Here is a 14,025-nt window from a genome sequence, read left to right as displayed (position 1 = left end):
GGTCCCTTCGCCTGCCAATAAAATTAAAAACAATGGTGCATGAGCACGCCTGGGGCCCCGGGAACTCTCACTGCCCGGGGCCCCAGAACCAGCATCTAACACCATATGTGAGCGCAGCCAAAACCTTGGAGCTGCCACCTCCAAGGCCTGTTTCCTACTGCTCTAAAACTTACCAAACACACAATTGGAGAAACTCACTCCCAAACAGTTCTCTGCTGCTTTATAAAGCCTGCAGGCTGCTTATAAGCCAATGAGAAATGCACACATATAATACACCTAGCTTGCAGTGATTAATCAAGCAGAAGCTGAGCAAGTTGCATATAGACAATGGCTATATGACCAGCAGGGGGCACCAGCGTGCAGGATATTCCCTCTCATCTGCCCCCCTCCTAACTAAACTGCATGGGATACTACAATAAAATTAAAAACAATGGTGCATGAGCCAGCCTGGGGCCCCGGGAACTCTCACTGCCCGGGGCCCCAGAACCAGCATCTAACACCATATGTGAGCGCAGCCAAAACCTTGGAGCTGCCACCTCCAAGGCCTGTTTCCTACTGCTCTAAAACTTACCAAACACACAATTGGAGAAACTCACTCCCAAACAGTTCTCTGCTGCTTTATAAAACCTGCAGGCTGCTTATAAGCCAATGAGAAATGCACACATATAATACACCTAGCTTGCAGTGATTAATCAAGCAGAAGCTGAGCAAGTCAGCCAGTCAGTAGGAGAGGGCTTCAGTTGCATATAGACAATGGCTATATGACCAGCAGGGGGCACCAGCGTTCCCGGGGCCCCAGGCTGGCTCATGCACCATTGTTTTTAATTTTATTGTAGTATCCCATGCAGTTTAGTTAGGAGGGGGGCAGATGAGAGGGAATATCCTGCACGCTGGTGCCCCCTGCTGGTCATATAGCCATTGTCTATATGCAACTGAAGCCCTCTCCTACTGACTGGCTGACTTGCTCAGCTTCTGCTTGATTAATCACTGCAAGCTAGGTGTATTATATGTGTGCATTTCTCATTGGCTTATAAGCAGCCTGCAGGCTTTATAAAGCAGCAGAGAACTGTTTGGGAGTGAGTTGCTCCAATTGTGTGTTTGGTAAGTTTTAGAGCAGTAGGAAACAGGCCTTGGAGGTGGCAGCTCCAAGGTTTTGGCTGCGCTCACATATGGTGTTAGATGCTGGTTCTGGGGCCCCGGGCAGTGAGAGTTCCCGGGGCCCCAGGCTGGCTCATGCACCATTGTTTTTAATTTTATTGTAGTATCCCATGCAGTTTAGTTAGGAGGGGGGCAGATGAGAGGGAATATCCTGCACGCTGGTGCCCCCTGCTGGTCATATAGCCATTGTCTATATGCAACTGAAGCCCTCTCCTACTGACTGGCTGACTTGCTCAGCTTCTGCTTGATTAATCACTGCAAGCTAGGTGTATTATATGTGTGCATTTCTCATTGGCTTATAAGCAGCCTGCAGGCTTTATAAAGCAGCAGAGAACTGTTTGGGAGTGAGTTTCTCCTTCGCCTGCCAATGTCTATATGGTATCTTATGCACAGTAAATAGCCACATCCCTTGTGGACACTGCATAGCCACCTTGTGCTCATGACACAAATTTTTACCTTTTGCGGAGATTTTCCACAGTGCTTTGCCTCCGCCCCTACTGTGTCAGCGTGCGCCATCAATTCTCCACGCTCCTGGTGGCAGGGCTGATGGGGAGAACCACCTGGTGACTGACTGCAGACAGTGCCTTTACTAGTGAAACACGTAGGTGCTGGCACAGCACATGGACATGGTGTTACTGTGACCTGCTGTCCTGCAGTGACTTGAGACACTGGCAGTGGCAGTGAGGTGTGCAGTCATAGTGACTAGGTCATCCCTTGGTGAGCGCATGTGGTGGCCCCTCCTGGGAATGGTGGCTCTGTGTGTATGCACAGATGGCACGTGCCTAAGGTCTCCCCTGATTCATGTATCAGATGGGGAGGGTGCATAAAAACAAAAGATATATAATGGGATTTTGATAAATGTTGACTGTTATGGGTCTATCATTACCATTCTGAACAGGCGACAATAAACAGTGCAGTAGAGCCCCATTCCAGACAACCCAGGCATCAAAGACTAGAAGGTAATCTGTTTAGTTTGCACTCACTGCATTGATTCCTGACAGCTGTTGCCCCATATTCAGGACGATGATACAGATGAGTTGCCAGCGTAGTGGACGGAAGGAGCACAGGTTCTTGACTGATAGGCGGCCTTCTGCCTTCTCCGATTGGTCCTCTTGATATATTTCCTTAATTTCATTGTCCACATCATCCCATCCTCTCAAGCGCTGCAAGGCTTTGTGGAAAAATAAGGGGTGTTAGAGATTCAGATTAACAAATAAACACCTCATGTTAAATGGGAGAATAAGCTGTTCTCTCTGGGATACCTCCCTCATCCTGATAACATACTGGTAGGTAAGCTGGTCCCCAGATACTAGGCCTGCACCTAAAGTGCCCATGTGCTTAGCACTTTTTCATTACAGTTCCGGGTTCTGGCTGTGAATAACTTTAAAGGGAACCTGAAATGAGAGACATATGGAGGCTGACATATTTATTTCCATTTAAACCATACCAGTTGCTTGACATTCCTGCTGATCTTTTTGGCTGCAGTAGTGTGTGAATCACACACCTTAAACAGTCAGATTTCAGTCAGAAACATTTCACTTCCATGCTTGTATTAGAGGCAGAAGAGGATAAGCAGGACTGGGAGGTAATTTGCATTGTTAAAAAAAGAACTAAATATGTCAGTCTCCATATTCCGCTCACTTCAGGTTCCCTTTAAATACTTCACATACATTGGGTTTCAGTGGTTAAAAGAGCTCTATCTTCCTCCTATAACCTGGTATAGTACATATGACAAGACAAGCCAAGACAAATAACTTTTCAAATGCGCTTTTCTCCTGGCGGATTCAAAGCGCTTTAATAAATACAGTATATGTGTGGCTTACCTGCCACTAGTATGTGTGTATGGCTATGGTAGAATAATTGGATTGTGATCTCTTTGAAGTAAGATAAAGAAATGGATAAATACTGTATATAGTACATCATTTCTCATACTTTTACTCAAGCTATCTCCCCTGATTTGTTTGACTTTCAAACAACCAATGTTTATTAGTAACATTTCATAAAATTGTATACAATTTATTTCAAAATGATGAGTTTTTGGAGAAAAATGTTATACATTAATAAAACACGTTTCTCGAAAAACTATGAATTTTCTTTAAATTGAAAGTCTAGGTGAGAGTTTAAAAGTATATTTTCTATGTTAAAGGGTACAGTATATCACTGTTAAAGTGGGCATACATGGGTCGATCCGGTGGCCTATTAGCCGCCGGATCGACCCCCGCCGCGTCCCCGCTCGTCCGCGCATGCGCGCAGATCGATCCCGGCTCGTTCCCGCGGGCTCTCCTAATCAGCCGCTCGATTCCCCGCTATTGTCAGCATTGTTAGTAAACAATGGCACAATAGACGTATAGAGGCAACAGTCTGTGTAGTTGTGTATCAGATAATACGTGCTTAAGCCAGGAAATATACAGGTAGCAATCATAGATTAGAAGAGAGCAGGCTGGCACTTGCAGATTCCAAAGCAATAAAACAGCTTTATTTACTCCGGCTGATACATTTAAAATATGCAGTTGTCATATACAAAGTCTTGCCTACCCTGTTGTTGATGGCCGTGGGGTGAGGTGGGAGGCAGTGGGGTCGCCTAACGACCGTGTCGCTCCGTGAGCGTCTTCAGAGCAGGGCCGGGACAAGGTCCACCACCAACAGAGGCTGGGCTGCCCAAGTGCCCTCCCCCCCCCCCCTCCCCCGTTGAATGTAACAATAAATTATGCACAAATAATAACCAGGCAGTCAGGAATCATACAATTCCTCCTCACTTACTAAATGTGACACTGAAGCTGACTCTTCACTGCACACTGACTCTCTAACTTACTTGATTATTATTATGGCCGCAGGTGCCAGTCCATTCCCCACTACGCAGCCAGCCCTGGCAGCTAGTGTTGGGCGAACAGTGTTCGCCACTGTTCGGGTTCTGCAGAACATCACCCTGTTCGGGTGATGTTCGAGTTCGGCCGAACACCTGATGGTGCTCGGCCAAACCGTTCGGCCACATGGCCGAACTAAGAGCGCATGGCCGAACGTTCCCCGAACGTTCGGCTAGCGCTGTGATTGGCCGAACGGGTCACGTGGTTCGGACCCCGAACGCGCTCTGATTGGCCGAACGGGTCACGTGGTTCGGCCCGAACGCGCTCTGATTGGCCGAACGGTCACGTGGTTCGGGTAAATAAATACCCGAACCACGTCATATCTCCGCCATTTGTCTGTGGGTTTAGCTTTGGGTAGGCAGGCAGGGTAGTTCGTGCTCCAGCCACGCTAGCCAGGGTCCCCCCAGTCATTGTGTGTCGCTGCTGGGAACAGTAGTACACCGCTCGCTCAGCCACACTATATAGCATTGTGTGTGCCACTGTGTACCTCGCTCAGCCACGCTATATATAGCATTGTTTACTGCAACTGTGTGTACACCGCTCAGCCAGAATTTATATCATTGTTTAATGCCACTCTGTGTACACCGCTCAGCCAGACTATATAGCATTGTGTGTACTGCCACTGTGTGTACACCGCTCAGCCAGACTATATAGCATTGTGTGTACTGCCACTCTGTGTACACCGCTCAGCCAGACTATATAGCATTGTGTGTACTGCCACTCTGTGTACACCGCTCAGCCAGACTATATAGCATTGTGTGTACTGCCACTCTGTGTACACCGCTCAGCCAGACTATATAGCATTGTTTACTGCCACTCTGTATACACCGCTCAGCCAGACTATATAGCATTGTGTACACCGCTCAGCCAGACTATATAGCATTGTTTACTGCCACTCTGTGTACATCGCTCAGCCAGACTATATAGCATTGTGTGTACTGCCACTCTGTGTACACCGCTCAGCCAGACTATATAGCATTGTGTGTACTGCCACTCTGTGTACACCGCTCAGCCAGACTATATAGCATTGTGTGTACTGCCACTCTGTGTACACCGCTCAGCCAGACTATATAGCATTGTGTACACCGCTCAGCCAGACTATATAGCATTGTTTACTGCCACTCTTTGTACACCGCTCAGCCAGACTATATAGCATTGTGTGTACTGCCACTCTGTGTACACCGCTCAGCCAGACTATATAGCATTGTGTGTACTGCCACTGTGTGTACACCGCTCAGCCAGACTATATAGCATTGTGTGTACTGCCACTCTGTGTACACCGCTCAGCCAGACTATATAGCATTGTGTGTACTGCCACTCTGTGTACACCGCTCAGCCAGACTATATAGCATTGTTTACTGCCACTCTGTATACACCGCTCAGCCAGACTATATAGCATTGTGTACACCGCTCAGCCAGACTATATAGCATTGTTTACTGCCACTCTGTGTACACCGCTCAGCCAGACTATATAGCATTGTGTGTACTGCCACTCTGTGTACACCGCTCAGCCAGACTATATAGCATTGTGTGTACTGCCACTCTGTGTACACCGCTCAGCCAGACTATATAGCATTGTTTACTGCCACTCTGTGTACACCGCTCAGCCAGACTATATAGCATTGTGTGTACTGCCACTCTGTGTACACGGCTCAGCCAGACTATATAGCATTGTGTGTACTGCCACTCTGTGTACACCGCTCAGCCAGACTATATAGCATTGTTTACTGCCACTCTGTGTACACCGCTCAGCCAGACTATATAGCATTGTTTACTGCCACTGTGTGTACACGGCTCAGCCAGACTATATAGCATTGTGTGTACTGCCACTCTGTGTACACCGCTCAGCCAGACTATATAGCATTGTGTGTACTGCCACTCTGTGTACACCGCTCAGCCAGACTATATAGCATTGTGTGTACTGCCACTCTGTGTACACCGCTCAGCCAGACTATATAGCATTGTTTACTGCCACTCTGTATACACCGCTCAGCCAGACTATATAGCATTGTGTACACCGCTCAGCCAGACTATATAGCATTGTTTACTGCCACTCTGTGTACACCGCTCAGCCAGACTATATAGCATTGTGTGTACTGCCACTCTGTGTACACCGCTCAGCCAGACTATATAGCATTGTGTGTACTGCCACTCTGTGTACACCGCTCAGCCAGACTATATAGCATTGTGTGTACTGCCACTGTGTGTACACCGCTCAGCCAGACTATATAGCATTGTGTGTACTGCCACTCTGTGTACACCGCTCAGCCAGACTATATAGCATTGTGTGTACTGCCACTCTGTGTACACCGCTCAGCCAGACTATATAGCATTGTGTGTACTGCCACTGTGTGTACACCGCTCAGCCAGACTATATAGCATTGTGTGTACTGCCACTCTGTGTACACGGCTCAGCCAGACTATATAGCATTGTTTACTGCCACTGTGTGTACACGGCTCAGCCACACTATATAGCATTGTGTTTACTGCCACTCTGTGTCTGCTGGGAACAGTAGTACACCGCTCACCCGCCACTGTATAGCATTGTGCTCTGTGTCGCTGCTGGCAATAGTGGTACACCGCTCACCCACCACTGTATAGCATTTCTGTACTGCCACTGTACTGCTGCCAATCAGCGTGTACTTTAAGGATAAGTGAAATGAGGAAGAAATCCGGTGAAAGAGGGAGGGGCAAGGGAAGAGGTGTTTCCCCTGACGGTTCACGTACAGGCCACAGGGGAGCACCCAAGAAAACCCACTCAATACCGCCCATGTTGTCCAGGACAACAACCCTCACAGATCCAAAAGAACAGGACCAGATAATTACTTGGATGACCTCTCAAGCGTCCAGCAGTGGGTTAAGCAGCACCAGCACATCACGCATGAGGTCCGAGTCCTCAGCCAGTTACAAGGAGCCAGTGGGCACAAAGCTGACACAACCGGCAGCGACACCACGCACACAACTGCCAGATAACCAGTCCGATGAATTGCCTCAGGACACAATGGGGTATTCGCAGGAGCTATTCCCAGGCCAACAAACTTCCACCTTTGAAAGGTCAATGGAGGAACAGCCAGAAATGTTGTGCCCGGATTCACAACCATTAACTGTGGGAAATGCACCGGGCACTGAAATACAACAAGGCGAGTCCGAGGACTTTGAAACCCAAATCCCAGAGCAAGTTGGGCAGGAGGGGTTGCAATTGCAGGAGGTCGGCCGAGAAGATCTGGAAGACGACGTTGGAGTGAGCTGCGCAGAGGTTGTTCTGGGGAGCTCTACTCCACGGCGGCGGCCCCCCACAATGACATATGACGAGTTTGAGGAGATGGAAGAGGAGGGTATGGACAATGTGGACAGAGACCCAGATTTTGTTTGTGAACGAGAACATCGCCGTCGTAGCAGCAGCACAGATGAGTCTGTTGAAGAACCCACTGCTGCACGAGTTTGCCTTGTGCCACAAGGTAGGCGGCGCGCAATTTCAGGCACCACAAGCGTGGAAGTTCAAGTGAGAGGCAAAAGAGGCGCAAACAGAAATTGCCAGCAAGGCAGGTGCTCCAAAGTCTGGGCTTTCTTTGAAGACTGCACTGAGGATGTTACCATGGCGATTTGCAAGGTGTGCAAGACCCGCCTGAGCAGGGGGAAAAGTATTAACAACCTCTCCACCACCAGCATGAGCCGCCACATGCTATTCAAACATCCCACTCTGTGGGCAAACTCGACAGGACAGGGTACCAGCAACACTGCCTCCCTTGGGTTCACCAGACTCACCACCAGACCCGCCTCAGCAGCAGCAATAGCCCAGTCATTGCGTGGTTCACAACATTCACAAACATCAGACGACGCTGACACTGTCACTTTCCGGAGTAGTGCTCTTGAGGTCTCCCAGTCTTCATCAAACACAACAACCAACAGCCCTTCAGTGTGCAGCCCTACGGTTCAGTTGTCTGTCTCGGAGATGTTTGAGCGCAAGAGGAAATTGCCAGCAAATGACCCCCGGGCCGTGGCAGTAACAGCCAGCATAGCCAAGCTTTTGGCCTGCGAAATGCTGCCATATCGAGTGGTGGAGACAAACAGCTTTAAGGTTGGCTAAGCTGACACACATCCCTTGCCTGGCGCACATGATGAACCTAGTAGTTCAGCGGTTCCTGAGGACATACCCAGGCGTGGCCGATCTTCTGTTGAAGGTGCGACGAGTGGCCAAACATTGCAGAAATTCCAGTACTGCTTCGGGGGCACTCGCCAAGATGCAGGAGCGCTTCAATCTCCCCCACCATCGCTTGCTGTGTGATGTCACTACGCGCTGGAATTCTACGCTGCACATGCTAGCCCGCTTTTGCGAGCAGAAGAGTGCAGTGGTCCAGTACATGACGGCGCAGTACCGAGGCGCATCCGGCCAGCTGCCAAGCTTCTGTGGATCCGATTGGGCCAACATGTTGGACCTCTGCCAAGTCCTCCAAAATTTTGAGCAATCCACGTTGCTTGTGAGCAGTGACAACTCTTCAGTCAGCATTACCACTGCTGTGTTTACTGAAGAGGTCAATGTTGAAAATCAAGGAAACAGCTGTCATGATGCAACTGGGGGAATCTGAAGGAGAAAACGATCAGCGTGATAGTACCAACATCAGGCCATCCGCCTCAGGAAACGCTGGCCCCAGCAGCTATGACGAAGAAGAGGAGGAGGAACAGCTGGAGTTGGAGCAGGAATTTCCTGCCACCACTGACGAGGGCCAGAGCGGTGCACGTTGGACTTCCACAATTCAGCGCGAATGGTCAGCAGAAGCAGACCAGAAAGAAGGTGACGACTATGATGCATCACAACAACTATCACAACGCTCACAAGAGGATGATGAGGATTCTGGTAGGTCTCTGGCACACATGGCTCAATTCATGCTAGACTGCATTGAACGCGACCCATGCATTGTGCGCATTCTGGACAACACCAATTACTGGGTTTATACCCTTCTAGATCCACGGTACAAACACAATGTTCCAAAACTGCTTGAAGAAAGAGTCAGACAGGTCAAAATGGAAGAATACCAGCAGGCCCTTGTGGAGACTTTAGAGAGGAGATTGACATCCTCCCCCTCCTCTAGCCAGTTGTACGCCGACAGACTGACTTCCGCAAACCCAGGACGACCAGGAGGGCAGCAAACAACACAAGCCGCAGCTAGTGCCCAAAAGGGAATGGTATCGGCAGTGTCCTTGGAGTGGGAAAATTTTCTGACACCCATGCAGCAGCAGCCCACAGAACAGCAAGCGTGCAGATCCACCTCCAACACCGATCGCCTGGAGAAGATGGTCAAGGACTACATGTCAGATGGCGTAGCTGTGTCTAACAATCCATCTGCACCCTTCAAATATTGGGTATCGAAGCTAGACACCTGGCACGAACTGGCAATGTACGCAATAGAGGTGCTGGCTTGCCCGGCAGCCAGCGTTATGTCGGAACGCTGTTTCAGTGCTGCCGGAGGCATCGTCACAGATCGGCGTATCCGCCTCTCCACAGAAAATGCAGACTGTCTGACTCAAATTAAAATGAATCAATCCTGGATTGGAAACGACTACGCAACAGTCCAGGACCCCAACCAAGTAACATGACCAATGAACATCTGGGATGGTTTAGCGTTTCCGGTCCCTGTTTATTGAACCTCTCATCTGTATTACATTTATGACTGCATGGCGGCAAAAAGCATTGCTGCTATATCCGCACGCTTTTTGTCCTCATGCAAGGCCTGGGTTGTTGTGTCTCAAAAAGCATGGCCTTCTGATCCTGCGCCTGCTCCTGTTCCATCACGTGTGCTGCTGCTGCTGCTGGGTTAGCGTTGCCGGTCCCTGTTTATGGAACCTCTCATCTGTATTACACTTATGACTGCATGGCGGCAAAAAGCATTGCTATATCCGCACGCTTTTTGTCCTCATGCAAGGCCTGGGTTGTTGTGTCTCAAAGCGTGGCCTTCTCCTCCTGCGCCTCCTTCTGTTCCATCACGTGTGCTGCTGCTGCTGGGTTAGCGTTACCGGTCCCTGTTTATGGAACCTCTTCTCTTTATTACATTTATGACTGCATGGCGGTACAAAGCATGCTATCCGCACGCTTCTTGTCCTCATGCAAGGCCTGGGTTGTTGTGTCTCAAAGCTTGGCCTTCTCCTCCTGCGCCTCCTCCTGTTCCATCACGTGTGCTGCTGCTGCTGGGTTAGCGTTACCGGTCCCTGTTTATGGAACCTCTTCTCTTTATTACATTTATGACTGCATGGCGGTAAAAAGCATGTTACCTGTGCAAAGAAACATGACATTTTCCGCATTTAAAAAACAGTTTTTCCTTTGAAACTTTACAATCAATTTTCTCAAAAACTATAAGCTCTTTTTCAAATATTTTTTCCCTCTTGTACCCACTCCCAAGGTGCACATACCCTGCTAATTTGGGGTATGTAGCATGTAAGGAAGCTTTACAAAGCACGAAAGTTCGGGTCCCCATTGACTTCCATTATGTTCGGAGTTCGGCGCGAACACCCGAACATCGCGGCGATGTTCGGCGAACGTTCTCGAACCCGAACATCTAGGTGTTCGCACAACACTACTGGCAGCCAGAGTCAGAGAAGACGCCTGCGAGGGACGTTACTGACGTCACGTGACCGTCGTGACGTGATGACTGAGGAAGGGGGGCGGACTCACACACACCACAACAAGCGGGACTCACGCGAGAGCCACCAAGCGTCAGCCACAGACAGTAAGCATTGGCTTACGAGTGAGCTGCCTGCACCTGCACGCTGGCTTGATGAGGAAGGGGGGCGGACTCAGCCACAGCCAGCACACACCAGTGACACCACAACAACAAGTAAAGGGGCGGGCCGCGGGCGGGACTCACGCGAAGCCACCAAGCGTTAGCTGCAGACGAGTGAGCTGCCTGCACCTGCACGCTGGCTTGATATTATAACATCATGCCTGGCATCGGCTCTTGAGAGTGGGCCCAGCGGGGGGCGGTGCAGCGTTATTGTGGCCATGGCAACTGTACACTCTCTCAGAGAGAGAGCGTACAGAGACAAATTCTCGCCGCTGCCACCCGCGGCCAGTAAATTGCAGGGCGGGCGCCGGTGGGCAGAAGGGCGCTCATGATTTAATGGACTGACAAGCGCCCAGAGGCCGTAGCCTTGTGAGCCTATGTGTCGGCCCGGCTCTGCTTCAGAGGCTTCTACAGAAGCCTCTAAAGACGCTCACAGAGCGAAACGGTCATTAGGCGACCCCACTGCCCCCCACCTCACCCCACAGCCATCAACAACAGGGTAGGCAAGACTTTGTATATGACAACTGCATATTTTAAATGTATCAGCCGGAGTAAATAAAGCTGTTTTATTGCTTTGGAATCTGCAAGTGCCAGCCTGCTCTCTTCTAATCCGGATCAGTGAATAATGGCGCACAGCGCCTATGCATAAAAATGGCGCCGCATTAAAAAGATAAGGTTATCACTATTTATCCTTAGTACTGTATAAAAATGGCGCACAGGGGGAAAAAAAGGAAAATGGCACACAGTAACGTTATTTATCAATAGCGCCGTTCATATGCCAAACAGCAGACTTTATTGTGCACAGTAACGTTATTTATCAATAGTGCCATTCATATGCCAAACAGCAGACTTTATTGTGCACAGTAACGTTATTTATCAATTGCGCTCTAAATAAGCCAAACTGCAGAAGTTATTTAACTGCAAAACAGTGAATGGATTTAATGTAACACTGTCAAGGTTAGGGTTAGGCACCACCAGGGGAGATTTAGGGTTAGGCACCACCAGGGGGGTGGTTAGGGTTAGGCACCACCAGGGGGGTGGTTAGGGTTAGGCACCACCAGGGGGGTGGTTAGGGTTAGGCACCACCAGGGGAGTGGTTAGGGTTAGGCACCACCAGGGGGGGGGGGGTTTAGGGTTAGGGATAGGTACAGAAAGGGTTTTGTGTTTTAACGCTAAATAACAATAAGGCTTTAACGTTAAATAGCGATAAGTGTCAAACGGATTAGCGGCAACACCGTGCACCATTATTCACAAGCACCATTTTCAGATGGACTTACTGTTACTTGGGTCTATAACACTTTATGGTTTGGACTAAAATTAATTGTAATAATTAATTAATGTAAAGACTAAAAGTGAATTTAAGTCCCTACTTACATTTACTAAAAATGTTAGGCAAACTGCTGTTTTATGGTTGCTTCAGGTGCAGTTCATCCACAATCAATGTACAGATGAGCTACCACAGTAGTATCTGACTTGGTGGATAGCACTGGTAATTATGTTATATTTTCACCTGATCGTGAACTGTTGTTTTTGGTGGACCTTATTTCTGTGAATATCTCTTATACACAAGTGTAACTACCGGGGATGCGACCCCATCAGCCGCAGGGGGGCCCGCCAGCCGTGTGCGGGGGGATTGCTGCTGCCCGCCCGATTCTGGGACCCCCCAGCCAGGTGTTGAACTGGCCACAGCATTTAATAGATGCCGCGCCAGTTCATTCCCCGAATCCATGCAGCCCGCAGTCTCCCGGGAGGCAGAGCAGGGCTATGCCAAGATGGCTGCCGAAGCCCTGCACTGGAGACTATTTGTGTCTCCAGTACAGGGCTTCGGGCGCCATCTTGCCATAGCCCTGCACTCTGCCTGTCAGCGCGGGAGATATGCTTCAGGAGGATCGTCGGGGATCTGCGCACCAGAGGCCGGGAGAGGAGACTTCTTCCAGGTGAGTGTATTATTTTTTTCTTTTTTTAGAGGTGGATTTTATTCTGGTGACTGTTGCCCAGTGTGCAATTTTCTGGTGACTGCTGCCCACTGTACGATTTTCTGGTGACCGCTGCCCACTGTACGATTTTCTGGTGAACGCTGCCCACTGTGCGATTTTCTGGTGACTGCTTTCCACTGTATGATTTTCTGGTGACTGCTGCCCACTGTACGATTTTCTGGTGAACGCTGCCCACATTGCGATTTTCTGGTGACTGCTGCCCACTGTACGATTTTCTGTTGACTGCTGCCCACTGTACGATTTTCTGTTGACTGCTGCCCACTGTATGATTTTTTAAGTGAACGCTGCCCACTGTATGATTTTCTGGTGAATGTTGCCCACTGTATGATTTTCTGGTGAACGCTGCCCACTGTATGATTTTCTGGTGAACACTGCCCAATTGCGATTTTCTGGTGACTGCTGCCCACTGTACGATTTTTTGGTGAACGCTGTCCACATTGCGATTTTCTGGTGACTGCTGCCCACATTGCGATTTTCTGGTAACTGCTGCCCACTTAAGATTATTTTCTGGTCACTGCTGCCCACATTACGATTTTCTGGTGAATGCTGCCCACATTGCGATTTTCTGGTGACTGCTGCCCACATTGCGATTTTAAGGTTGACTGCTGCCTACTTTATGATTATTTTATGATGAAATGCTGCCCACTTTACAATTATGTTATGGTGAAATGCTGCCTACTTTACGATTATTTTATGGTGAAATGCTGCCCACTTTACGATTAATTTCTGGTGAAATGCTGCCCACTTTAGGATTATTTTATGGTGAAACGCTGCCCACTTTACGATTATTTTATGGTGAAATGCTGCCTACTTTACGATTAATTTTTGGTGAAATGCTGCCCACTTTACGATTAATTTCTGGTGCATTACGATTATTTTATGGTGAAACGCTGCCCCATTAGAGTTAATTTATAGTGAAACGCTGCCCCATTACGATTATTTGGCACCTATGGGGGGGGCCATCCAAATTTTCGCAGGGGGGCCCAGTGATTTCTAGCCCCTGCTCTTATACATTCAAGTTTCTTGGGTTCACAATCTCAAACAACCTAAAATGGGATAACAATACGGTCACTATCGTCAAGAAAGCGCATCAGAGGATGTACCCAGGGGCGTAACTAGAAATCACTGGGCCGGTCAATCACAACTCAGGTGGTAGCCATACTTAATGCTGAACTAGAGCTGCTAGGACTTGAAAGTAATCAGCACAGAACTGAATATGAACAATTCTCA

At 48.9% G+C, this 14,025-nt stretch overlaps 1 protein-coding gene across 4 annotated transcripts in view; it reads right to left on the bottom strand.

Annotated features, from left to right (window-relative positions):
- The window catches only part of SLC2A5 (solute carrier family 2 member 5), an 80,562-nt gene that overhangs the window by 25,182 nt on the left and 41,355 nt on the right, over window positions 1–14,025 (bottom strand). For all 4 annotated transcript variants that reach the window (XM_068240697.1, XM_068240699.1, XM_068240700.1 and 1 more), the window contains one exon: window positions 2,142–2,329. In XM_068240697.1, the coding sequence (XP_068096798.1) occupies window positions 2,142–2,329 (188 nt within the window). The remainder of the gene's footprint in view (window positions 1–2,141; window positions 2,330–14,025) is intronic.

This window comes from Hyperolius riggenbachi, chromosome 6, assembly GCF_040937935.1.
Source record: "Hyperolius riggenbachi isolate aHypRig1 chromosome 6, aHypRig1.pri, whole genome shotgun sequence".
In the NCBI taxonomy this organism is placed as follows: domain Eukaryota; kingdom Metazoa; phylum Chordata; class Amphibia; order Anura; family Hyperoliidae; genus Hyperolius; species Hyperolius riggenbachi.
Note: the sequence above shows the minus strand (reverse complement) of the source record. Positions and strands in the feature narration are given on the sequence as shown.